A 27194-nucleotide genomic window follows, 5' to 3' on the forward strand; every position below is an offset into this window, starting at 1 on the left:
CCTCCTACTCCTCCCACATCAACAACCTCTTTCATCATCGTGGCACATTCATTCAATTTGGTGAATACATTTTGGAGCACTGCTCCACCACATGGATTATAGTTTACATTGTGATTTATACTCTCCCCCAGTCCATTCAGTTGGTTACGGCAGGATATATAATGTCCTGCATCTGTCCCTGCAATATCATTCAGGACAACTCCAAGTCCCCAAAATTCCCCACATCACACATCTTCTTCCCTCTCCCTGCTCTCAGCAACTCCCGTGGCCACTCTCCCCACATCAGTGATAAAATTTCTTCCACTGCTAGCGTCACAAATGTTCTATAGTAGAATATCAGTAAGTCCACTCTAATCCATATTTTATTCCTTCATCCTGTGGACCCTGGGATGGTGATGTCCACTTCACCTCTAAATTGAGAGGGGTGTTACATACCATAAGGATCATGGATGCGATTCTCCTGCTTGCAGTTGTAGACACTCTCGGTTCCCTGATGTGGTGGTTGACCACCTTCACCTCCCTGTTAGCTGGCCTGGATAAGTCCAACAAACCAGAGAGCAGGTGCTGCAACTCTTCTGAGGCTCAGGGCCTAGCTGGCACATGGACAGTCCAGAGATTCAAGTATCCTGAGTATACACCAATTCCAGTGCCAAGCACAGGTTCAGTAAAAGTGACAGAAGAGGCATGTATATAAAGGTCTCATCTGAGTCCAACTCTATCACAACCAGGAGCACAAATTCCAAAGTAGGGCCCACTGGCAAGACACTGAACTCCAGAGCCATCTGCCATGACCATAGAAGCTGTGTGTTTCTGTAGCCCTCAGGAGCACCACTACCTGGGGTTGTATCTACTTTGGCCATCTCTGGGATCCTGCTGAGACATGCGTAAGTATGTCTAATGACTCCCTCTGATGACTCCTGACTCATTTTGAGTCTCTTAGCCATATTAAACTCATTTGTCTTTACCATTTTCTCTTTTTATTCAAGGTCTTTTTCTAGTTGCATCACCAGCTGGTGCTTGGTAGTAATCCCTTGGTGCCAGGAAGGCTCATACCCAGGAGTCATGTCCCATGCTGGGGGGAAGGTAATACATTTACATGCTGAGTTTGCCTTAGAGAGTGGCCACATTTGAGCAACATGGAGGCTCTCAGGAGGTAATTCTTAGGCACCCTGCAGCTCTAGGCCTAGTTCAAATTTCAAGCACACAGGCTCATAAGCATAGTCATCAGTATCAAGGGCCCATCATTGGAACATCCTTCTTCCCTGGCCTTTGCCCTTGCACTTTGGGGATTGTTGCTGTTCCATTGAGGAATGCGACAGAGCTCCCCTGGCTAGGAACTCAGCACTCCCTCAGTTGTGTGTAACTCTACCTACTATGACAATACCCAATGAACACCTGAACATTTTTATATACCCTTATACATGCCCTGGAGAACTCCCTCCCAACCATGTGTCCCCCATCAATGACACCCCACACCGGTGCTCCTCCCCTGCCATAGTTGAACCCCTCTGTGATCCAAAACTTCTTCAAAAATGAAGCCTAATACATTGCCAAATTCAATTAGTAGGAAAATGAAATAGTAATGATAGGTTTAAAGATTAGAGATAGAATACATAATAATTTAGAAAAACTAAAATAAAGTAAAAAATACATTGGGGTATTAAAGAATGAAAAATATCATATAACTTTGTTTTTGACATTTTGCCTTTCATTACTATAATAGGTATGGCCCTGTATGTACAGAGGCAAGGCAATCTCTTCCATTCCTTCATTAGTGTCTACACTCTTTTTTTTTCTTAATTTTTAATTTTGTCTTCAGAAAAGTTTTAGATCACAGTAAAGTCACATATATAATATAGGGGACTCGCATATACCCAACATCAAATCCTTTTCCCCTTTCCCAAGCAATGATCTTTTTACATGTGGGTGTTATACTTGCTACAGCTGATGTACAGATATTGAAACATAGCTACTAACCATGACTCCATTTTGGTTTACATTATGGTTTATATTTTAGACTGTACTCTTTAATAAATTTTTGGTGAAATTTAATCTGTCCTATATCCATCATTGCACATTCTTGTGGAACACTTCCATTGCCCCCCATTTACCCCTCTTCCATCTATTCTATTCCTTTCTCCCCCTTCCCTCAGGGCCACAGTGACAACCAAGCTTCACTGCTTGAAGGACCAGATTCATAAATACTTACAACAATACTGAGGGCTTGACGCACTAGTCTGTCCTCCCCAATTGGGAGCCACCCATGCTCTCGAGAGACACCCTTCCCTCTGTTTGAGAACATCAGGCCTCCCCAGGATGGGAGTACAACACCTTCCCATGCCTTGTATGGGTCTTCACCCAATGCTAAAATAAACTATGACAAGATGATCACTCACACACTCCCTAGAAGTCTGCCCCAGGTGCACCCTGTGCCAGAAATCCACTTTAAATATAAAGACACAGATAGGGTAAAAGTAAAGTAATCAATGTAAAACAGTTTTTAAAAGGAAAGAGATGGAGAAAGATATACCACGCTAACACTAACTAAAAGAAAACTGAGTATCATGAAAAAGTTTTGGTAACTGATGTTGGTGATTGTAGCACCACCAAAGTGTATCAAAGTGTATATTTAATAATGGTTAAAATGGAAAAATTTTTTGTCATATATATATGCTACCACACACAAAATGAAAAAAATAAAGACATATGGGGCAGCTATATTAATTTCAGACAAAGCAGATTTCACAGCAAGGAAAATGATCAGGGATAAAGAGGGGTATTACATACTGATAATGGGCCCAATTTCCCAAGAAGACATAACTATCCTTAATGTGAGAACAGAGCCTCAAAATATATGAGACAAAACCCCATAGAACTGCATGGAGAAAAAGACAAATTCTCTATAAGAGCTGGAGATTTCAACATCCCTCTGTGGTAATTGACAGAATCAGGAGGCAGAAAATCAGTAAGGATGTAGTTGGACAGTATAGCGCTATTGATCAACTGGATCTAATTGACATTTAAGGACCACTTTATTCAATAAAAACAGAATACATATTCCTTTTATGCTTACTTGGAATATTCATCAACATAGATCACAACTTGTGCCATAAAAAACACCTAAATGAATTTTAAAAAATAAAAATCATACAAAGTATGCTCTCAGGCCACAATGAAATCAAAGTAGAAATCAGTAAAAGAAAGACAGCTGGAAAATCCCAAAACATCTGGAAATTAAACTACACACTTAGAAATAACCATGAGTCAGAGAAGAAGTCTCAATAGAAATTTAAAATTATTTTGAACTAAATGAGAATGAAAATCCAACTTAACAAAATCTGTGGGTTACAGCAAAAGCAGGGCTTAGTGGGATATTTTTATCACTGCATGCATGTATATAAAAAGAAGGAAGAGCTTGTGTCAATGATTGAAGCTTCCATTTTAGAAAACTTGAAAAAGAAGGGATAATTAAATCCAAGCTGAGCAGAAGAAAATAAGTAATAAAAATGAGAGCAGAAACCAATGAAATTGAAAACAAAAAATTAATAGAAAAAGTCAATAGAGTGAAAAGCTGGTTCTGTGAAAAGATCAAGAGAAATGATAAACTTCTAGCCAGGCTAATCAAGGGGAAAAAAAGAGAAGACACAAATTACTAATATCAGAAATGAAAGAGGGACTACCATAACTGGTCCCATAGACATAATTATAAGGATAATAGAGAATACTATGTACAATGCTAGGCCTGCAAATTTCATAGCTTAAATGAAAGGGACTAATTCCTAGAAAGATACATTCTACCAAGACTTGGACCAGGAGAACTAGGTTATCTGAATAGGCCTATACCTACTAAAGACGTTGTAACAAACAATTAATGCCTCTCCAAATCAGAAAGCACCAGGCCCAAATGGCTTCACCGGTGAATTCTACCAAGCATTTAAAACCAAAGTGATACCAATTCTCTACAATCTCTTCTGGAAAACATAAACAGAGGAACTAATTCTTAACTCATTCTATGAGGCCGGCATTACTCTAATACCAAAGCCAGACAAAGACACATTACTATGAAAGAAAATTACAGACCAATATCTCTCATGAGCATAGATAGAAAAGTCTTCAATAAAATATTAGCAAATCAAATTCAACAATGTATAAATTGAATTATATACTATGGCCAAGTGAGATTTATTTCAGTTATCCAAGCCTGGTTCAACATTCAGAAATCAATTAATGTAATCTACCAAATCAAAGGCTAAAGAAGGAAAATCATATGATCATATCAATTGATGCAGAAAAAGCATTTGTTAAAATCCAATACCCAGCCAAAATAAAAAACAACAACAATTCTAGGCAAACTAGGAATAAAGGGAAATTTCTTCAACTTGATAAAGAACACTTACAAAAACCCCCCAAAAAACAAAAACAACCTTGCAGCTAACATAATACCTAATGGTGAGAAACTGGAGGTTTTTTCCCTAAAACGGGGTACAAGACAAGGATATCCTTTTTCACCACTCCCGCTTAACATCACACTGGAAGACCTAGCTAATGCAATAAGGCAAGTAAAGGAAATAAGAGGCATACAGATTGGGAAGGAAGAAATAAAACTGTCCTTGTTCAGAGATGATATAATTTTCTATATAGGAAATCCTAAATAGCTGACAAAATAACTATTGGAATTAATAAGCAACTACGTCAAGGCTGCAGGATACAATGTTGATAGACAAAAGTCAACTTACTTTCCAGTAATGAACACAGCACCATTTACATTAGCACCAAAACAAAACAAAACAAAACAAAAAAACAACCCTGAAATACTTAGGTATAAACCTAACAGAATATGTACTGGGTTAATACAAGGAAAATGACAAAATTCTGAAGAAAGAAATCAAAGAGGACCTAAACAAATGAAAAGATATTCTGTGTTCATGGATAGGAAGATTTGATAGTACTAAGATGTCGATTCTTCCCAACTTGACATTTTTTTTCCACGCGATCCCAATCAAAACCCCTCTCTCTATGAAGCCACACTGGCCTGGCACCCCTCAACTCCCACCTTTCTGGTAGCTCTTCTTCACCCCATCAACCTCTAAACATTGGAGAAGCACAGGCCTGCTCCTCAGACTCATCTCTTTTCTACCTACCTTTCCTCATCTTTAGGTACCATCCTAAGTCATGCTGATGACTTAGCCATTTATTTTTCCAACCTGGACCTCTTTCCTGAACGCCCAGCTCATGTTTCCACCTGCCTCCTTGACATCTCCTCTTGGATGTCTGCTGTGGATTGAGTCAGGGCCCCCACAGAGACACGTTCACGTCCTGCCCGTGCAGTCCTGTGGATGGGAACTCACTTGAAGATTTTATTAGTTAAGAGGAGGCCAAAATGAATCAGGGTGGGCCTTAATCCACTAGGACTGTAGTCGCTATAAGCAGAGGAAATCTGGATGCAGGAGGAGACAGACAGGGATACGTGTGACGGGGCAGGGACTGAGTTACAGATTGCCAAGCAAGTCCCTTCTAGAGCACTGACAGACTTCAGAGAAGGCACGGTCCTATCGACACTTGGGTGTTGGAATCGTAGCTTCCAAAACTGTGAGACCATAAATTCCTGATGTAAACCAACTGGTCTGTGGTATTTGTTACAGCAGCCCTGGCAAACTGAGACAATGCCCAGCTAATCTGCATGTTCAAATCTTTCCCATCTCTGTACAGGGCAACTCTGTCCTTCACTTTGGGTAGAAGACAAACTACACGATCCACCCCAGCCCACCCCACCACTCTGAGCTCATCTTCTATCACTACTTTCCGTCTTGTTCCGCCCACAGGGACCCCCTTGCTTGTGCCCCCACCTTTGCCCTCACGCTCCCCTGTGCCAACTGTGCTGGCCCACAGGGCATCCTCTTGGCTCCTTCCCTCCCTGCCTTTAACTCCTTACTCAAAGTTGCTGTCTTGGTGAGATTGTTCCTGGCCACCTGTCTGAAATATAATCTGCTCTCCCACACATCCAGAGGCATTTTCACACCGTAACTTTTTTCGCCTAACAAAAAACTCAGTTACTTAAGTTACTTATTGGTTTCTTTTGTGCCTTCCCCACTAGGGTGAGACTCTGGCTGGGTTTAGTCACAACTTCAATGCCTAGAACCCATGCGCAGTAAACATTCACTGAATGAACTTGCTCTTCATTCATTCAATAAATAGATATATTTGTATCACTGGTACCGATCACCAGATACTCTTGTATCCAGGGCCTGCTCTGCACAGGTAGGTGGTTAGAAATGTTTATCACAAAAGTAGCTACCCCTTCCTCTTTGGTCTCCTGTATAGACCTTTCTATAATCCAAGATCACGGTGTGCATGCAAACTTATACTTGCTTTATTAGAGAAGTTGTGGGTTTGCAGAACAATCATGCATGAAATACAGAATTCCCACATACCACCAACACGTTGCAATAGTGTGGGACATAGATGACAATTAATGAGAGCACATTTGAACAATTGTACTAGTAACTAAAGTCCATGGTTTAACTTAGGGTTCACTGTGTATTACGTGGTTTAACTTAGGGTTCACTCACTGTGTATTACATGGTTTAACCACTCACTGTGTATGACATGGTTTAACTTAGCGCTCACTGTGTGTTACAGAACCCCGCCCTTCCTTTCAACCTGGGCGAAATGGGGAGGACAGAAATGTCCCGGGTGGTGGAAGGGAACTCGAGGGCCGCGGTTTCTCCGGCACTCCCACCCACGCCGCCGTTCCAACACCCTGGTCTAACCAATGTAAAAGGCTGTGAAGGCCCGGATTTCCGGGAGGAGGAGCAGGAGGCGGCGCGGGGCGAATGAGTGTAGCAGGGACTGTGCTATAAAAGCTGCTGTCGGCGCCGGAGCTGGCGCGACGGGCGGACCTGGGCGCCGGGACACCGCGGACGGCGGAGCCGAGGGAGCTGGGCGCCCGTGGACCCCCGTGGCCGCCTGTGGCCGCCGTGGACAGCGAGGCCGAGGGAGCTGGGCGCCCGTGGACGGCGGGGCCGCCTGTGGCCGCCGTGGACAGCGAGGCCGAGGGAGCTGGACGCCCGTGGACGGCGGGGCCGCGCGCGGTGAGCGGGCGCGGGGGGCGCGGGGCCAGGGCGCGGGGCGGCCCGCTCCGGAGCCCGTCCTGCCCCCACCCTCGGGGGGCCCCTCCTCGGGGCTTCGTGCCCCGCTCCGGGGCCCCGGCGCCTCGGGAGGCCTGCGGGCCGCGGAAGCGAAAGCGATCGCGGGCTGGAAGCGGCTGCGCCGGGCGCGCGCCCCGGGAGGCGCAGCTTCCGGGTCCGCGCCCCGGGCAGCGCTGGACCCCAGGTCCCGGGCCCCGCCGCGCCGGCCCCGCACGGCCCCGCGCCGGCCCCGCGGGTCTCTCCTACAGCCTGGTCCAGGAGCAGCGGGCGCGCCCGGCCCCAGTGGGGTTACCGGGTGCCCTGCCGCGGAGAGCCGCGGTTTGCACGCCGGGGGCGGTTGCAGCGACACCCAGAATCTGTATAGTCATAATTCTTGGACGCGAGCTGGTCATGGGGGAGGAGGGGTCCGGGGCTCCGGCGTCGAGAGGGCGAGTATCAGACCTCCTGGGTCGTCGGGGACATTTGCTTCCACGAGCGCGGCGGGGTTGGCGACAGTGGCGGCCGTGCGCTCCCCGCCGCCTGACAGCGCGTTCGCTCCATCTCCTCCTCATCCTTCTCTCCGCGGCTGTGCATTGCCCCTCTTTAGTCACTCGTCTTCATCTTGCTCCTAATGTTTGTTCAGTTGGGGCAGCGCCTGAGGCGGTTATCTTCCTTGTATCTGGGAGAAGTCCTTCCGTCTCCGGAGTACTCCATAGGTTTTTAAGTTTTAATCACTTTATTGAAACGTGTTGGTCAACCGCGCAGTCATCGGCATTTGTATAATCACAGAGTTGTGTTCTTCCGGGAATGAAGTGATCTTGGAAGTGAACTTCATACTCCGTTTGCAACCACCAGCGAGGCTGTCAGCAGGGAAGAAACTGTGGTCAGTTTAGAAACGTGGAAGAGTGCAGCTTTTCTGTGCGAAAATACTGAAGACCAAGCTTGTTTAAAATGAAGTGTGGAGGGTATCATCGTTATCATGACTGATAACCATAATGATTAGCTTTAACTTTGATTTTCCTCTGACTGCACTATATTGAGTCCCGGAGATATGTTGTATTTTCAGGATTATGAATATTAAGAAAATATCCCTAAATATTAACTTCCTAACTGCTATTATTTGCAGTTTATTAACCCATCCCATGCTAATACCGCCAGTGTGGTCTGGGAATTTGAAAACAATGTGTAGCTTCCCAAGACTTAGTTAAATAATATATTTCTGGCAAAAAATGATTGACTGGATTAACTTGTAGGATATTGATTTTTGAGGCACATATTTTTAAAATTTAGTTCCATACTTGCCCCATGCTTCCTAATATGGCACACTCATTTCATATAGGTGAGGAAGGCTCTCAGATTAGGTGATTGCAGCTGGATTTTTCCAAGGACAAATTATTGTTTGCAGTCCAGAGAAATGGCATGTGTTAATGGGCAGAGAGTGGAAGTTTGAGTGAAGGGATAAATTCAACCTCAGAATCTGCCACATTGGATGAACCATTTAACTATAAATCTCAGCTTCCTTATTTGTAAATTGAGAATGAGGATAATAAAACTTACTTTCCTCTGGTGATAATGGGATAAAGCGATGTTCAACTCGATTTCTGTCTCATTGCCTCTTGCTGATCATTTATCTTCGCCTTGCTCAGAGCTCTTGTTCACCTGGGGCAAAGCTTGAGGCTGTTATCATCAAAGAACCGGGGAGAAGCCCTTTGGTCACTTTGGGGTACTTGAGTAAAACTAGGGTTCTCTTAGGGAAGGAAGTAGGCAGTGGCATTTGTGTAGGCGACCAACATTTGTCTACCACATTCTCTTAGATATGGTCACAGTTGAAAATTGGGGAAAGAATGAGGTTAAAAAGTAGACCTATTAATGAAAAGTAAATATGACTATTTTGGTATTTAGACTTGTCCTGCCATAGGAGGTAATTTGTGAATTTTCTTGGAATTTCCCATTCCAAGAAAATTGTTTCCCTGAGTGTCTGAATTAACAGCCATTTATGCACTGTTACATTATTAGTTGAAATGAGTTATGGTAACATGCTATATAACAAGCCAGTGTGCCATCATTAATTACTCATAACATTGCTTCCTAAAAGTTTTACTACCTGTCTGCTGTTCAGTGTTTTTGTGACTCTAGGGAATCTCTCACCCTACTCATTCACAAGGCCTTCCTAAGATATGCAGTGCTTTACGAAAGTGAATTATTAATGAGGCAAGGAGGGGGGCGGTGAAAACAAAAGAAATAATTGGAAACCCATGTAAAAGAATGCAGAGACTAAACCAGCAGGCAGCGTAAGGATTTATGGGTTCAAGAGCTGGCTTCCCCTGGTTCTCTGAGCTCTGCCGTGCTTGCAGGATCCACGGGAACCCTGGCTTGTCTTGGCAGATAGCCCAGGTGGATACCCAGGAGAGATTTTTTTTTTTTTCCCTGTTGGTTTAATTTATTACTGTTCGACATCCAGTGACACTGACATACCCCCACAGGGCCTGTGCCCCAGGCCCCGGTGCGGCTGACCTGTCCTAGAAACTACAGCACAAGGAGCAGAGCGGACAGCTACGTACCTGCATCCACGGCTGAAAACTGCAGTGATTCCAAACTGCAGCTGCCAAAGGGCGGCCGGGAGTGGGAAGGAGAAACCCGTACCACGCGTTCCCCAATTCGTCATTTTTCTTTTTCCTCTTCTTTTTTTTTCCTTTTTTGTCTTTAAACGGTTAATGCTGTTAGAAACGCTACTGATGCTGGGACAGGGCCAGACACAAACAGTCCTACGTCTTCTCTGCCGTATAGATATGGAAGATTTCGGTTTATACAGGTTTACCCCACGGCTGAAACTGCGTCTGCTGCTACCTGTTACTGCTCAGGGCTGGGACGGGCCCGTGGTCAAGGCTGTAGAATGTTGGGGTCGGTCCTCCTCCTGCTCCTCTAAAGTTGAAACGTTACACCCACGTCAGGGCATGACTGCAGTTCATTCCCGTTTCTTTACTCTGTGAGCTTATTTGAACTTATGAAGTGTCCTTCTACAACATCATTTTTAAAAGCTGCTAGATGTGTTTCAGAGTATCCATGGGTAAACTTTTGTAGCCAGCTCTCCTCTGTACCCGTTGATTGTTTATACAGATCGTTGCTGTTCTGTATGTTATTGGAAACATTTTTGCACATAATTTTGTTCAGCGTCTCTGTTCCCACATCAGTAAAGGACTACTTCCGTGAATGAATCCCTTTTTAAAAATAATTTTTATTATAAATGAAATTCATGTTTATTATAGTAAACTTGGAAATTGTAGTGAAAGTATAAGTACGAACATGAAAATCACTCTACCATCCAGATAAAATCCTTGTGAACATTTTGGTGTTTTTCCTTGTTTTTATTTTTCGTATGCCTCTATGGAAAAATGTACATATTTATTATATTTTTCACACTTACTCTTTGAAAACAATTTTGATAAAGTATGTAATATTCTATCTTATGAATGTGCTGTGATTTATTTAATATAGTCTTTATTTTTTAACTTTTGAGTTTGTCATAATTTCAGACTTCCAGGAAAGTTAGAAAAATAACACAAAACAATGCAGAAAAGTCCAAGGTATTAGATGCCCACTTTCATTAGCTTTCAACATTTTGTCACATTTCTAATATCAGTCTATCTATCACATTTCTAATATTCTATTTATCTACCTACCTACCTACTTTCTAAACATTTGAGAGTAGGTGGTATACATCATACTCCTCAAACACATAATACTCCTGTGTATGTTTCCTAAGAACAAAAATACTCAATTATGTAACCAACTTCAGCATAATTATCAAGTTCAATAAATTAAACAATGATATAAAGTTTATAGTCTATAGTCTAATTTTTTCAGTTGTCCCAATGTCCTTTTGGGCATTTCTCCCTTATTAGATCCAATCCAGGAGCATGGATTGCATTTGTTATTGTTTCTTCAGTCTCCCTCTCTCTTTTTAAAAATTGTGATTTTTATACACACACACACACATATATAAATATATAAACATATTTTCCATTCTCAACAACTCCCAAGCATACGATTCAGTGGGATTAATCACATTCACAATGTTGTGCTACCCTCACCACCATCTACTACGAAAACTTATCCATCACCCCAAAGGAGACCCTGCAGCCATTATGCAGTAACTCCCTCTTCCCCCAACCCCATGCTTCTGGTACCTTCACTCACTTTCTGGCCCTATGAATTAGCATATTCTAGTGATTTCATATAAGTGGCATCATACAATATCTCTGCTATTGTATATGGCTTGTATCACTCAACATGATGTCTTTAAGGTTCATCCATGATGTAACCTGTGTCAGAATTTCATTCTTTTTTATGACTGATTACCATTCCGTAGTACGTATATACAGCCTTTTGTTTATCCACTCTTCTCTTGATGGACACTTGGGGTGCGTCCACCTTTTGGCTCTTGTGAGTAATGTTGTTATGGATATTGGTGTACAAATAATCTGTTTGAGTTGCTGCTTTCAGTTGTAGGGGGTATATACCTAGAAGTGGGATTGCTGGGCCATAGGGTAATTCTGTGTTTAACTTTCTGATTAAACAGAAATGTTTTCCACAGATGTTGAGCCACCAACAATGTAGTAGGGCTCCCATTTTCCCCAATTTATTATTTTTTTTCTTTTGTTGCTCATGATTTTGGTGTAAAATCTAAGAATCTGTTGCTTAATACAAGAAGCTGAAGATACTCCCCTGTGTATTCTTCTGAGAGTCTGATAGTTTTCTCTCTTATATTTAGGTCATTATTCCATTTTGAGTCAATTTTTGTATATGGTGTGAGGAAGGGGTCCATTTTAATTCTTTTGTACGTGGATATCCAGTTTTCCCAGCACTGCTTGTTGAAGAGACTATTCTTTCCCCATTGTGTAGATTTGGTACCTTGTCAAAAATGAAGGGGAGCAGATGTGGCTTAAGTGGTTGAGCGCCTGCTTTCCACATGGGAGATCCTGGGTTCGGTTTCCGGTGCCTCCTAAAAGAAGACAAGCAGCACTGCCCCTGCTGCAAAAAGGTAGACGCCGCTGCCACCACAGGGAGCAGATGCCACAGGCCAGCAAACACTGCAGCCTGCAGAGAGCAGATGTGGCACAGTTTCTTGAGCACTCGCCTCTCATGTAGGAGCTCCCAGGTTCAGTATCTGGTGCCTCCTGGAGAAGGCAACCAGATGCGCAAAAAAGTGAGCAGACAGATGAGAACTATCTGGGGGAGGGGGGGTAAATAAAGAAAAATAAAGTAAATAAGTCTTAATTTAGAAAAATGAACAATAAGCGAATAAACAGGAAAACCAACTGAGGGGAGCTGATGTGGTTCAGTGGTTGAGCACCAGCTTCCCACATGTGAGATTCTGGTTTCAATCCTCAACCTCGGTACCTGAAAAAATAAAATCAGCCATAGGCATGTGGGTTTGTTTCTATGCTCTCAATTCCATTCCATTGGTCTATTTTTCTGTCCTAGTGCCAGTACCACACCTCTTGGTTATTGTAGCTTTGTAATATATTTTGAAATTAGGAGGCATGTGTCTGTCAAATTTGTTCTTTTTCAAGATAGTTGTAGCTATTTGGGGTTTTCCATATAAATTTGGTGATTAGCTTAAATATTTCTGCAAAGAAGTCTTGTTGGAATTTTGATTGGGGTTAGGTTGATTCTGTAGATCCTTTTAGGTAGTATTAACATCTTAGTGATACTGTCTTCCAATCCATGAGCATGGTGTAGTTAAGTCTTCAATTGATTGATTTATTATTGATTTTATTCATTGATTTAAGCCTTCAATTTCTGTCAGTAATGATTTGCAATTTTCCACATGTAAGTCTTTTAGATCTGCTTTAGTTTCCTAGGCTGCTGCAGCAAAATACCATGAAGTTGGTTGGGTTAAACAATGGGAATTTACTTCAGGCTGGAAAAAAGGCCAGAATCAAGGCTCCATCAAGACAGTGCTTTCTTCCTGAAGACTGTGGCGTTTTGGGGCTGGCTGCTGGTGATCCTTGGTCCTTAGCTTGTTATGTGACAGGGAAGGTGGCAGCATCTCTTGGGCTCCTCCTTCTCTTCTGGGTTGCGTTGATATTCAGCTTCTTGCTTCCTGTCACTTTTTTTTCCTCTCTGTCTGAATTTCATTCTGATATTCTGCTTATAAATGACTCCAGTAATAGGATTAAGATCCATTGTGATTGGGCTGTGTCATATCTTACCTTGAAGTAAAGGCATCAGAAGGTCCTACTCTCAGTGGGTTCACATACCTGGGATAGATTAGTTGAATAGATTAGATTTAAGAACATGTTTTTCTTGGGTACATACAACGTCAAACCACCACAAATTTTTTCCTAGATATTTTATTATTTTAGTTACTATTGTAAACAGAACTTTTTTCTTCACTTCTTTTTTGGGTTCATTGCTGGTCTATGGAAACACTACTGACTTTTTGCCTTTTAATCTTGTATCCCAACACTTTACCAAATTAATTTATTGACTCCAATAACTTTCTTGTTGATTCTTGAGGATTTTCTATATACTGGTTCATGTCATCTGTGAACAGGAATAACTTCTTCCTTTCCAATTTGGATGCTTTCATTTCTTCCTGTTCTAGCTCTGGCTAGAACTTCCAATAGAATGCTGAATATCAGGCATGAAAGTGGGCATCTTTGTCTTGTTCTTGATCTTAGTGGGAAAGCTTTTAGTCTTTCACCATTGAGTATGATGTCAGCCATGGGTTTTTCATATATGCCCTTTATTGTGTTGAAGAAATCTCTTCCTATTTTGCTGAGAAATATTATCAAGAAAGGGTGTTAGAGTTTGTCAAATAACTTTCTGTTTCAATGGAGATGATAGGTAATTTTCTCCCTTCATTCTATTGTGGTGAATTCTGTTAATTGGTTTTCTATTTTTTCCCCAGAGATTTATTTATTTTCTCCCCTTCTCTGCCCCAACCCTGCTGTTTTTGCTGTCTATGTCCATTTGCTGTGTGATCTTCTGTATCTATTTCTCTTTGTCTCCTCATCTTTCTCCCAGTGGATCCAGAGGGATTCAATCCTGGGGACCTCTGATGTGGAGAGAGGTTCCCTGTCAACTGCGCCACCTTAGTTCCTGGTCTCTGTTGCACTTCACCTTGACTTTCCCCCTGGTCTCTCTTTTGTTGCGTCATCATCTTGCTGTGTGACTCCCTTGCATGGACACTGGGTCACCATGCAGGCACTCACGTGGGCACTTGACTCACACGTGAGCACTGGCTCACTGCACAGGGTTGCTTTCTCTTCATTTTTTTCACTAGGAGGCCTCAGGGATTGAACTAGGTCCTCCCATATATAGGCGGAGGACTTATCAGTGTGCCACATCCGCTTCCCTAATTGGTTTCCTTATGTTGCATTTCTAGAACTAATCCCACTTGATCAAGGAACGTAATCCTTCTGATGTGTTGCTGGTTTCAGTTTGCTAATATTTTGTTGAGGATTTTTCATCTATATTTATAGTAATAGTGGTCTATAATATTCTTAGTCTATAATATTTATTTTTTTATTTTTAAAAGATATATAGATCACACAAATTGTTACATTAAAAAATATAGGAGGTTCCCATATGCCCCATGTATTCTTTTCTTGTGATATGTTTTTCTGGAAGAGTTTGAGAATGATTGGTATTAAGCTTTGAACACTTGTTAAAATTTAGCAGAGAAGCCATCTTGACCTGAACTTTTCTTCGGTGGAAGATTTTTGATTACTGATTCAATGTCTTTACTTGCTATTGGTCTGTTGGGATATTCTATTTTTTTTTTTTTTTGACACAGTTTCAGTAATATGTGTATTTCTAGGACTTTGTCCATTTAATGTAGGTTATCTAATTCGTTGGTGTACAATTGTTCATAATATCCTCTTATATATAATCATTTCTGTAATTTTAGTAGTAATGTTCCCATTTCATTTCTGATGGTTGTAATTTGTACATTCTTTCTTTTCTTGGTCATTTTAGCTAAAAGTTTGTCAAAGAACCAACTTTTGGTTTTGTTGGTTCTTTCTATTTTTAGTTCCATTTTATATTTCATTTAGCTCTGCTCTAATCTTTATTATTTCCTTCCTCTGCCCACTTTGGATTTGGTTTGCTCTTATTTTTCTAGTTCTTCAAGATATGAGGTTAGGTTACTGAATTGAGATTTTTCTTCCTTTTTAATTTGAGGAATTAGAGCTATAACGTTCCTTATCAGTTCTGCCTTTGCTGCATCCCATGGTGTTTATTGGGTTTTTCTTTTCATAAATCTCAAGACACTTAAAATTTCCCTCATTATTTCTTCTTCTACCCATTGCTTGTTTAAGAGTGCATTGTTTAATTTCTACATAATCCTGTGGATTTTCTCATTCTCTCTCTTATTGATTTCTAGCTTCATTTCATTATGGTTGAAGAATATACTTTGTATGATTTCAATCATTTTAAACTTTTTGAGACTTTTTATGTGGCCTCACATATAGCCTGTCTTAGGGAATGATCTGTGTGTACTTAAGAAAATGGCCTATTTTGATGTTGTTGGATAAACGGTTCTACATATGTCTGTTAGAGCTAGTTGGCTTATAGTATTGTTCATGCTATCTATTTCCTTATTGATCTTCTGTGTAGATGGTCTATCCACTATTAGAAGTGGTGCATTGAAGTCTCCTACTACTGATGTATTTCTCCCTTCAAAGCTGTCAATATTTGCTTCACACATTTTGGGGCCTGTTCTTAGGTCTGTTTATGTTTTTGATTGCTATATCTTCTTGCTGAATTGTCCCTTTTATCAATGTACAGTGTCATTCTTTGTTCCTTTTTATGGTTTTTTACTTAAAGCTTATTTTGTCTGTTATTAGTTTAGCCACACTCTGTTTTGATTACTGTTTGCAGGAAATATGTTTCTATGCTTTCACTTGTAATCTGTGTGTGTCTTTGAATTTAATGTGGTCTCTTGTAAATGGTATATGGTTGGGTCATGGTTTTTTTTTTGTTTTTTTTTAATCACAGTCAAACAATCAAACAATTAATCCCAGTCTGCCAATCTCTGCCTTTTGGAGAATTTAATCCAGTTATATTCAAAGTAACTACTAATAATGCAGGACTTAACTTCTGCCATTTTCTCATTTGGTATTTGTCTTAGTTTGCTAAAGACTGCCAAGGCAATATACCGGAAATGGACTGGCTTTTACAATGGGGATTTATTAACTCAAAAGCTTACAGTTCTGAGGCTGGGAAAAATGCTCTTACCAAGGCATCAGACAGCTCTTCCTCTTCCTCCCCGTAGACCAGCTTCCAGTGATCCTGGACTCCGCTGTCAAATGGGAAGGCATATGGTGGCACCTACTTTCTCCTAGGGGTCTGTCACTTTCAGCTTCCTGGTTTCCATGGCTTCTTCTCTCAGCTTCTGGGAGTTTTTCTCTGTACTTCTGTGTTCTGTTGATTTCAATTTCTGGCTTCCAGGACTTTCTCTCTCACTGTCTGGGAATTTCTCTCTGATTTTCTCTCCATAGTCATCCCATTTATAAAGGACTCCAGTAAGAGGATTAAAACCTACCCTGGGTCAAGACTACTGAAGTAATCTATTAAAAAGCCCTTAGCTGAAGTCATCTAATTAAAAGGTCCTACCTGCAATAGATTCACACCTACCAGAATGGATTAACTTTAAGGACGTGGTTTTCTGGGATCCATCCAACATCAAACCATCACAGTAGTTGTCCCTGTAATTCTTTCACTGCCTTATTTGTATTTAGTTGATCTTTTGTAATGAACCCTTTAGACTCTTTTCTCATTTCTTTTGTGTGTAGTGTTTTGACATTATCTTTCTGGGTTTCCCAGGGGTGTAAATTTAACATCCTAAATCTTTAACACTTACTTAATTTTATACCAACTTAATTTCACTAGCATACACAAATTAGGTTCCTATATCCTTCTGATCCCTGACCTTTATGTTGTCAAAAATTACTTCTTTTTACATTGGCTGTCCAAAACCTTAGATTTATCATTACTTTTTAAGCATTTTCATTTTTTACTCTGTAAGATGAAAAAAGGGGAGTTACAAGCCAAAAATAAAATATACTGATTTTTACTCCATAGTTACCATTCCTGGAGACCTTTATTTTGTCATGTGGCTTTAATCTATTGCCTGGTGTGGTGGTTTGAAGCTGTATGTACCCCAGAAAACATGTTCTTAAAGTTAATCAATAGGATCGGTCTTACTGCTATTTCTGGAATCCTTTATAAGAGAATGAAATTCAGACACACAGAGAGAAAGCCACAGGAAGTAAGAAGCTGAAATCAACAAACCTGAAAGAGAAGAAAGAAACCAGGAGATGCCACCATGTGACAAACTAAGAACCAAAGGTCACCAGCAACCAGCCCCAGAATTTCACGGTCTTGGGGAGAAAGGATCACCTAGAAAATGCCTTGATTTGGACATTTTCCCAGGCTTAAAACCATAAGCTACTAATTCCCATTGTTTAAGCCAGCCCATTTCATGGTATTTGCTTAAGCATCCTAGGAAACTAAAACACCTGATATCCTTTCCTTTCTGCCTGAAAAACTCCCTTTAGCATATCTTATAGGCCCAGTCTAATGGTGATAAACTCAGTTTTTTGTTTATCTGGGAATGTCTTAATCACCCTCTCATTTTAGAAACAAGATTTTGCCAGATATAGAATTCTTTGTTGTTACATTTTCCTCCTGTACTTTAAATATGCCATCCCACTGCTTTCTAGCCTCCATGGTTTCTGAGGAGAATTTAGCACTTTATCGTTTTGACTATGCCTTGTGCATTGCTTCTCTCACACAACTTTCAAGAGTCTCTCTTTGTCTTTGACATTAACAGTTTGATTATAAGGTATCTTCGTGTGGATCTCTTTAGTGTTGGTTAAGCTTCTTGGCTACATATATTCATGTCTTGTGTTAAATTTGAGAAAATTTCAGTCATTATTTCTTGGAATATTCTCTCTGCCTCTTTCTCTCTTTCTTTTCCTTCTGGGACTCCTACATGCATATGCTGATATTATGTTTGGTTGTCTCTCACAGGTCTCTCAGGCTCTATTAACTTTTCTTTATTCCTTCTTCCTTCTGCTTCTCAGACTAAATGATTTCAGTCATCTTATCTTCGAGTTTACTGATTATTCCTTCTGTCAACTCCAGTCTGCTGCTGACTCCCTCTAAGGAATTTTTTTATTTCTTTTACTGTGGACTTCAGAGCTGTTTGGTTCCTTTCCATGATTTCCTTCTCTCTACCAATTCACTTTGGGTTCATCTGTCATTTTCCTGAATTTTTTTAGTTCTTTGTCCAGGTTTTTCTTTAGCTCTTTGATAATGTCTAGGACCTTTTTTTTTTTTTTTTTTTTTTTTTTTAACAGTCTTTGCCTAATATGTCCTAGGTCTGGTCATCCTTACTGATGGTTTCTTAATGCTTTAATCATCTCCTTTGCCAGGGCTATCACTCCCTGTTCCTTTCTTTTTGTTTTGTGTAATCTTTTTTGAAACCTGAACATTTTGATATTTTAATGTGTTATCAGTGGAATTTAGACTCTGAGGTGTCTGTTCCCTTAGCTTGTATCCAGCTAGTGTTGTGACTGAGCTTTCCTAGAATACCAGGAGCCAACAAGAGAGAAATAGATAGGAAAAATGTACATGCTTTTCCCAGACTTTGCAGATTTCCCAATGAGGGTACTTGAGTACTCTCCTTCAGGCATATGAGTTAAGAGAATAGCTTTGAAACCACCCTGATCCTTTTTTCTTCAGGGGCCAAGAGCACTGAAGCATTTAATCTACCATCTTAAGGGGGCTTCTTATCTTTTTTTTTTTTTTTTTGCCTTATTTTATGTATTTATTTTTATCAGTTTTATTTTGATATATTCACACACCATGCAGTCCATCCAAAGTGTAGTCAGTGGCTCTCAGTATAGTCAGGGAGTTGTGCATTCATCACCACAGTGAATTTTAAGACATTTTCATTACTCCCAAAAGAAAAAACCCCATATGCCTAAGATGCCCCTGTTGTTGAAAAGTAGCACTGGTGTGGTACCTTTGTTCCAAGTGAGGAAAGAAGCTTAAAATATTACTGTTAACTATAGCCCATAGTTTGTATTAGGTGTATTTTTCCCATATTATTTTTTAAGTTGGCTTTTTTTTTAGTGCTGTCCTAGTTACTGCTGCCCTTTAACTGTTTTCCAGAACTCTGAGAAAGATGCTTCTGTCTGGTTTTGCTTGTTGTTAAAAGTTTAGTGGTGGGGATGGAAACCGGGTTTTCTTACTTCTCCATCGTGGTATCATCGCTGCAGCCTTTATTTTTGGGTAAATATTTCCTTTTTAGAGAACACTCCATTTACTGCTCACCCACCATGTGTCAGGTCTTTTGTTGGGTGCTGGAGATGGACAGCCTCCAGCCAGTTAGGGAGAAGCAGCCCATGACATCTGTCCCAGCAGGCTTGCGGGGAACAGGGCACGTTGACGGTATCCAGCGGGGGCTCCTGGGTGGCTTCCCGAGGGATCTCGTTCTCACAGGGATGGTCAGTAGGAGCTGGGAGCCAGCGGCATGTAATGCTCACACAGTGCTGGGAGGTAGGCGCTGTTATTTCCGTTTGCAGTTGAGGAAATTGAGGCTAAGTAGGTTCCTCAAGACCTTGGGTCTAAAAATTGCAGAAGTAGAATCCAAACTCAACAAGGATAAGCCCGAGCTCTTTCCGCTGTCTTCTAGCCCCCACCCCCACCCCCGCACCCCCGCCTCACCTCTTCCCCTATCTTCTTGGACTTTGGGCAGCTTTCCCCAAGCCGGCTCCTGCCCATAGATTGCCTTTTCCTGAGTTCTTCTTTCCTTCGCAACGCTGTGTTCCAGGGAAGAAGGAGAGAGAGATTTGATGTTGCCTTCTTCTCTGCACCGATGGATAAATTCTCCAAATCCTTTTCCTTCTTGACTTCCTAAATTTGGCATCTTTCCCTATATATCCTTCAGATTCCTTCTTTTCCGTATCACTGTAAACCTATTTATTTTCTAAGGCTGTTCAGTGGTTTCATTTCCTGCTGTTGGCTGGGGCTGCTGGGTCTGGCTCAGGGTAAATTTTCCCTTCTCTGTTTTGTAATTCTGGCAAAGAAGCTCATGTGCCATCCCGATTTGAAGGTGATTTATGTCTGCTTTAGCCTTTTAACTCGAGGAGGCCCCCAGCCTGTGGCCACTTTCAAAATAAAACTTCTTAGTTTGGGGATTCCAGTCATCAGAGGAGTCAAAGCCTGAACCTGTTTGCAGACAGCCCCCCAGGTACAGATTGGCATGGAGGCTGTTGTTTTATGCCCCATACTCGGTCCAAGAGAAACAAATGCTTTTTGCTAAGGGGCTGCTTTTGTCTGGGCCATCCTTTCCTTGAGGGGGTAGCACATAGTGGAGTGCCACTTTGAGAGGGTGAAGAGGTCTTAGTTCCCACCCTCACCTGGGCTTTCAAGCTCGGCCTTTGGGGTGGTGAGTTTGGCATTGCCACCCCAGGGTGTGCCCGAAAGCCTTTTGGGTCGACTGCCCCCTTCCAGTGCCCTGTTTTAAATCTTAGTCTGCTAGGCTGCCGAAATGCGATAGGCCGGAAATGAATTGGCTCTTACAATGGGAATTCATTAACTTATTTATAAGCTTACAGTTCTGAGACCATGAAAATGTCCAAATTAAGACTTCATCGTGCAACGCTTTCTCCCCATAGACCAGCCGCCAGTGATCCTGGGCTCCTCGGCCCCATGGCAAGGCACATGGTGGCATCTGCTGGCCTCCCCCTTCTCCTCTGGGTTTCCTTGCTTTTTTGGCTTCAGTGGCTTCCTCTCTGCTCCTGTGGCTTTCTCTCTCCATATTCATCCCATTTATATGGGACACCGGCAAGAGGATTACGACCCACCCTGAGTCACGCCTTTCTGAAGTAACCCAGTCAAAAGGTCTCACCTGCAATAGGTCCACACCCACAGGAAGGGACTGTCTCTAAGAACATGATTTTACAGCTTCCAACCATCACATCATCCCTGGATTTCTTTTGCTTCCCAGTGAGCCCAGCTCTACTTTTTTTTTTTTAATTAATTTATTTATTTCTCTCCCCTCTCCCCCCCCCCCCCCCGCCTCGGTTGTCTGTTCTCCTTGTCTATTTGCTGCATCTTTTTCGTCTGCTTCTGTTGTTGTCAGCGGCACGGGAATCTGTGTGTCTTTATTGCGTCATCTTGCTATGTCAGCTCTCCATGTGGGTGGCGCCATTCCTGGGCAGGCTGCACTTTCTTTCGCACTGGGCGGCTCTCCTTACGGGGCGCACTCCTTGCGCATGGGGCTCCCCTACGCGGGGGACACCCCTGCGTGGCAGGGCACTCCTTGCGCACATCAGCACTGCGCATGGGCCAGCTCCACACGGGTCAAGGAGGCCCCTGGGGTTTGAACCGCGGACCTCCCATGTGGTAGACGGACGCCCTAACCACTGGGCCAAATCCTCCACCTGCATTTTTATGATGTTTGTGAGATCGTTTCAACATACATAGGTGTATTGTAGCAGGAGGCAATTTTTAGAAATGTTCTTCCCTGTAAGGAGTAAAAGTTATGGTCTTCTCTGACTCCTAGAAATATGAAAAACAGCTCATTTCAAACACGGTAAATCTAACCTCCAAAAGCAACCCGGTGGAACGTCACCTACGTTCTGGGAGTGACGCTAGCCCTGACCGCCGTGTCCCCTCTGTTTCCTCCGCAGGACACTGCCCTGAGGGGGGACCCAGCGCTGGGTGTGGGGCTCTCAGAGCATCAGGGATGGCAGGAAGCATGTTGCTGGATGACATCCAGATGAAATCCACCGACTTCCTGGAGAAGCAGCACATCGACAGCGGGGGCTTCGGGAAGGTGTCCTTGTGCTTTCACCGAAACCATGGCCTTGTGGTCCTGAAGAACGTGTACAAGGGACCCAACTGCACGGAGTGAGTGGGGGCCGGCGGGCCAGACCCCAGAGGTGGGCCGCAGAGGCGCAGGGCAGTGCGCGGAGAAGAGCAGCTCTAGAACTTTGGGGCTTCGAGGGGCTTTCGAACGGGGCAGACCGCGGTTTAAATCTCGGGACTTAGACTTTTCGCCAGGTGTCCCGATGACTCACCAGGTGGCTGTCATTCTTCTCTGGTAGCTAGTAAGAGGAAGGAAGCAGAGAAAGGGAACGAGGTCAAGGGCGATGTGGGAGGCGAGGCAAAGGAAACGGGGCTGGCGAGGGACCCTTGGAGATGGGCTTACTCCCTTGCTTCACTTTTTTTTTTGGCCAGGACTGGCCCCTCGCTTGAAAATAAAAGTGGCTCATTCATTAGAGGTTCCAAGGACCTCTCTTTTAAAGCAATTGGTGGAGTTGTTTTCGGTTTCTTTTCTCGTCAAAGTGGTTAGGAAGGTGGCTACATTTTTAAATTATTGTACTCGGCCACCTTTCTCCAGAGATGTTGCTGCTATTGATGTACTTTTCATTCACTTATTTATTGATTTAACATTTATTGAACTCTCACAGTCATTGGGAAGTAGGAAAATAAAGACGAACGAGAAACTGCTCTGCCACCTAAAGCTGGTAGTCCGTCCCTGGAAGAGATCAATACTGCTTTAGTCTGCTAGGCTGCCAAAATGCGATAGACCAGAAATGGGTTGGCTTTTACAATGGGGGTTATTAGCTTGCAAGCTTTCAGGCCTGAGGCTGAGAAAAATGTCCAAACCAAGGCATCATCAGGCAACGCCATTCTCCCAAAGGACAGCTGCCGTCGATGCTGGTCTCCTCTGTCATATGGTATCTGCTGCTCTCCCCTTTGTTTCAGTTTGCCAAAGGGCTGCCCATGCAAAGTACTGGAAATGCATTGGCTTCTAGAAAGGGTATTTATTTGGGGCAAAAGCTTACAGTTCCAGGGCTGTGAAAGGTCCAACTCAAGGCACCATAAGAGGTCCTTTCTCACCCAAGTCTGCCATGTGTTGAAGCAAGATGGCAGGTGATCGCTGCCTTCCCTCCAGGCTGTGCCATCTCCTGGAGCTCAGCTGAGGGCAAGCCAGGCATAGGGCTTTTATTTTACCAGGCCTCTTCTCTCAGGCTGTTCCCCTTTCTTCCTGATTTCAGCTGCGAACTATCAGGCAAATGGCTCGTCTTCCGCCAGGCCTCAGCTCTTTGAGTTTCTCGCTTCTCTGTCACATGGCAGAGCTCTCTTTCTTTTTTTTTTTTCAGACCCAGCAAGAGGCTGACACTCAACCTGAGTCATTGCCTCCCTGAGGTAGTCCAGTTGGAAAAAGGTCTCATGCCCACAGGAGTGGACCAGCCCACAAATATACTTTCTCCTTTGGGGATTCATGAAATAATTTCAGACTGCCTCACCCTTCTCTTCCAGGTCTTGTCACTTTCAGCTTCCTGCTTCTCTGGCTTTTTTCTCTCTCCTGATTTTCATTCTGTTATAAAGGACGCCAGTAAGAGGATTAAGACCTACCCTGGGCCATGCACCTGCTGACGTAACCTCATCAAAGGTTCCCATCTACAATGAGCTTATACCCACAGAAATGAATTAACCTTAAGAACATAACTTTCCTGAATGATGAACAAACCTAAGAGGGGAGGGTAACCGTGGACCAAGACCAATGTAGATTTATTTTTATTGTAGGTATTATCATGTGGTTACAGAAGATCTTGTAATGTTGATATACAGATAGTGGTTACCAGAGATTCAGAGGGGAGGGGAAGGGATGGATAGATGGAGCGCAGAAATGCATTTTTAGGGCATTTGAACTGTTTTGCATGTTACTGAATGACGGATACATGATATTATACATTTTGTCAAAGCCCATAAAACTGTACAGTGCAAAGTGCAAATCATAAACTGCAGACCTTGATTAGTAGCACTTTTTCTTCAGTTTGGTTTGTAAGTTGTAACAAACGTACCTCACTAACATAAGATGTGAAGGAGAGGGGGAAATGTATATGTGGGTGGGTGGGAGTAATATGGGAATGCCTTTGTATTAGTCAGCCAAAGGGCAGCTGATGCAAAGCACCAGAAATCTGTTGGCTTTTATTAAGGGTATTTAGTTGGGGAAAACACTTACAGTTACAAGTCCGTAAAAAGCCCAACTCAAGGTTGCTTTCTCACTGAAGTCGGTTCCTGCGTGTTGAAGCAAGATGCCCGCCCATCTCTGGCTGGCCCCTGCCTTCTCCTCTGGGCTGCCTCCTCTTTGTGAAGCTCTGCTTCTTCCTGATTTCAGGGGCAGGTGGCACAGGACTTGTCTCTCAGGGCTTCGTAGATCAGTCTCCGCTCTCTTCTGAAGGTTAGCTGTAAGCTATCAGGCAAAGCTTTTCACCTCTCCCTGGGGCTTTCGCTATTTGAGCCTTCTTTCTGTCACATGGGTTGATCAAAATGAAGGAGCGCTCTCTTCCATGTGTCTTCTTGAGTGAGTGTCTGTTTATATCAGACCCAGCAAGGGGACAGGGACTCAGAACCTGAGTCACACCCACCGACTTTGCTCCAGTCTTAACAGGAAATCTAATCAAAGGACCCTCAGCTGAATATGATGCAGTCAAAGGGTGCCACACCCGGAGGAATCGATGAGCGTACAAACATCATCCTTCTCTTTTGGGGATTCCTAAAATGATCTCAAACTGCCACATCCTGATACTTTGGGCGGAACTTTTCTGTAATCTAAAATGTCTCTAAAAATAAAGTTTAGAATGATTTTTTTTCCCCCGAAAAGCACATCCTCTTCCATCCAGCTTCAAACCATCCGAAATCCATACACAAGGAACTCTCCGCGAGGTGGCGCGTTGGAGGCCTCCGCGTCCTAACCCGGCTCCTGCCCTTCCCCCAGGTACAATGAGTCCCTCTTGGAGGAGGGGAAGATGATGCACAGACTGAGACACAGACGGGTGGTGAGGCTGCTGGGCTTCATCATGGAGGACGGGGTCTACTCCCTCGTGATGGAGTTCATGGAGAAGGGGAACCTGATGAAGGTGCTGAAGTCCGAGGTAGGGGCTCAAGGCCACGGTGACCTGCTGCTGCTTGTCTGTCCCGGTCACCACCGTGGGGTCCTCTCGGGGCTCGCAGGTGTCAGAGACTCCCTCTGTGAGTTGCTAGGCATCTGGGATTGTCCGAAGTCTGCCTCTTGTTCCTTCTTCTTCGACTTTCCCTGCTTTGGGCGAGGGGTCCTCTCCTCTCAATTTCTGCAGATACTTCCCTGTATCACTGTTCTAGTTTGCTGAGTAGCTTCCAAGCTGACAGTTTTGAAGCTGAGAAAAATGTCCAGATCAAAGCCTCTTTGGGCAATGCCTTTTCCCTGAAGGCTGGCGATCCTGGACTCCTCTGCCACATGGCGAGGCACATGGCGGCGTCTGCTGGGCTCTCCCTTCTCCTCCGGGTTTCGTTGCTTTCAGCCTCTTGCTTCCATGGCTTTCTCCGTCTTGTCTGAATTTCGTTCTATTATAAAGGACTCCAGTAAGAGCATTAAGAACTCACCCTGAATGAGGTGGGTCACATCTTAAGATCCCCCAAAGGTCCCATTACAATGGGCCCCTCCCCACAGGAATGGATTAGCTTTAAGTACATAGTTTTCTAGGGTCCATCCAGGCTTCAAACCATCACAGTCGCTCCCTTGAAAAGTCACCTCCGTGTCTCCATATTGTCACTGGTTTTGACGAACCCCGCCAGCCACTCTCAGCTCCACGGTTCAGAGCTGTCTTAGATTCCTGGCTGCTATGGCAAAGACCACACTGTGGGGTCTTCCTTGCTCACCGTTTCAGAGGCTAGAAGGCTTCCTCTTGGGTTTGGGAGCTTTCTGGCTGGTGGACAAGCCTTGGGTTCCCTGGCCTTCCTGTCCAGGGGCGATTGCCTCTCCTTTTTCTTCCACTTCTGACTCTTCTAGTTCCACCTGTGGGTTCTATCAACTCCCTGCTGCTTCTGCCCCACGTGGCTTTGTCTTCATGAAGCCTTCAGTAGTGGGTTAAGGCCCACGCGCATTCAGCAGGCCACACCTTAGCTAAAAATAACACCTTCCAAAGTCCTGTTTGCAGCGAGTTCATACCCGCAGAAGGGATTAAGATTGAGAACATGTTTCCTTTTTCTCTGCAGCTTACCACAAGCCATGTGTTCATGAAGTGCATGATCTGAAGTAGGGTGTGTGCATGCTGGCCAACAATTAAATAGCAGTTGGTTGATTAAAGCCTACACATTATAAATGACTGTAAGAGAAGATGGAATATTAACGATTAAACTTAGATACCTGTTACTTTAGGTTAAATGTAGAATAGTATTGGCAAAGGGACTGGATAAAAGTTGAAACAGGAAAATAAAAATTGTTGACTGTATTAGTCAGCCAGAGGGGTGCTGATGCAAAATACCAGAAATTGATTGGTTCTTAGAAAGGGTATTTATTTTGGGTAGAAGCTTACAGTTCCCAGGCCATAAAGTATAAGTTACTTCCCTCGCCAAAGTCTATTTCCACGTGTTGGAGCAAGGTGGCTGCCGACGGCTGTGAGGGTTCAGGCTTCCTGGGTTCCTCTGGGCTCAGCTCCTCTTTTTCTCCACAAGGCCAGCTGTAGCCTATCAGGCGAACGGCTCTGTCTCTCTCCCCAGGATTTCTGCCATGTCTAAGGAGTTGTCGCTCTCTATTCCTCTGTGCTCTCCTGGCTCAGGTCCTCTCTTCCTGGGGCTGGCTTCTCTTCCTTGTGTGTGTTTACTTCCCAGGGCTCCGGCTCAAGACTCCAGCATCAAACTCCAAATCAAAACTCCAACATCAAAATCTTCAACTCTCTTCTTTTGCCCTGCCTTTTATCTGTGAGTCCCCACCCACCAAGGCACAGGGACTCAACACCCTACTGACGTGGCCCAATCAAAGCCCTCATCATAATTTAATCACACCCAGGTACAGACCAGTTTGCAACCATAATCCAATACTATTTTCAGAATTCATGAACCATGTCAAACTGCTACAGTGACCAAAACCAAATAGTTTTAAAACTTTTACGCCTCTTAAGAGCCAGACCTCATGCCAGTGCTTTGGAATCAATAGTAGAAAAGACATAGACAGGTAAAGGAGGCAGACAAATAAAAGAAGGATATGGAATG

The 27194-nt window shown here is 43.2% G+C and overlaps 1 protein-coding gene across 2 annotated transcripts in view; it reads left to right on the forward strand.

Annotated features, from left to right (window-relative positions):
* The first annotated feature begins 6840 nt into the window (after positions 1-6840).
* RIPK1 (receptor interacting serine/threonine kinase 1) overlaps positions 6841-27194 on the forward strand; it is a 49310-nt gene continuing 28956 nt past the window's right edge. The window contains exons 1-3 of one of the 2 annotated variants that reach the window (XM_058285176.1): positions 6841-7091; positions 21842-22061; positions 24943-25099. In XM_058285176.1, the coding sequence (XP_058141159.1) occupies positions 21898-22061; positions 24943-25099 (321 nt within the window). In that variant the 5' untranslated portion in view covers positions 6841-7091; positions 21842-21897. Of the gene's footprint in view, positions 7092-21841; positions 22062-24942; positions 25100-27194 lie in introns of those variants that run through there. The other variant, XM_058285177.2, reaches the window with a different exon arrangement.

This window comes from Dasypus novemcinctus, chromosome 22 (assembly GCF_030445035.2).
Source record: "Dasypus novemcinctus isolate mDasNov1 chromosome 22, mDasNov1.1.hap2, whole genome shotgun sequence".
In the NCBI taxonomy this organism is placed as follows: Eukaryota; Metazoa; Chordata; class Mammalia; order Cingulata; family Dasypodidae; genus Dasypus; species Dasypus novemcinctus.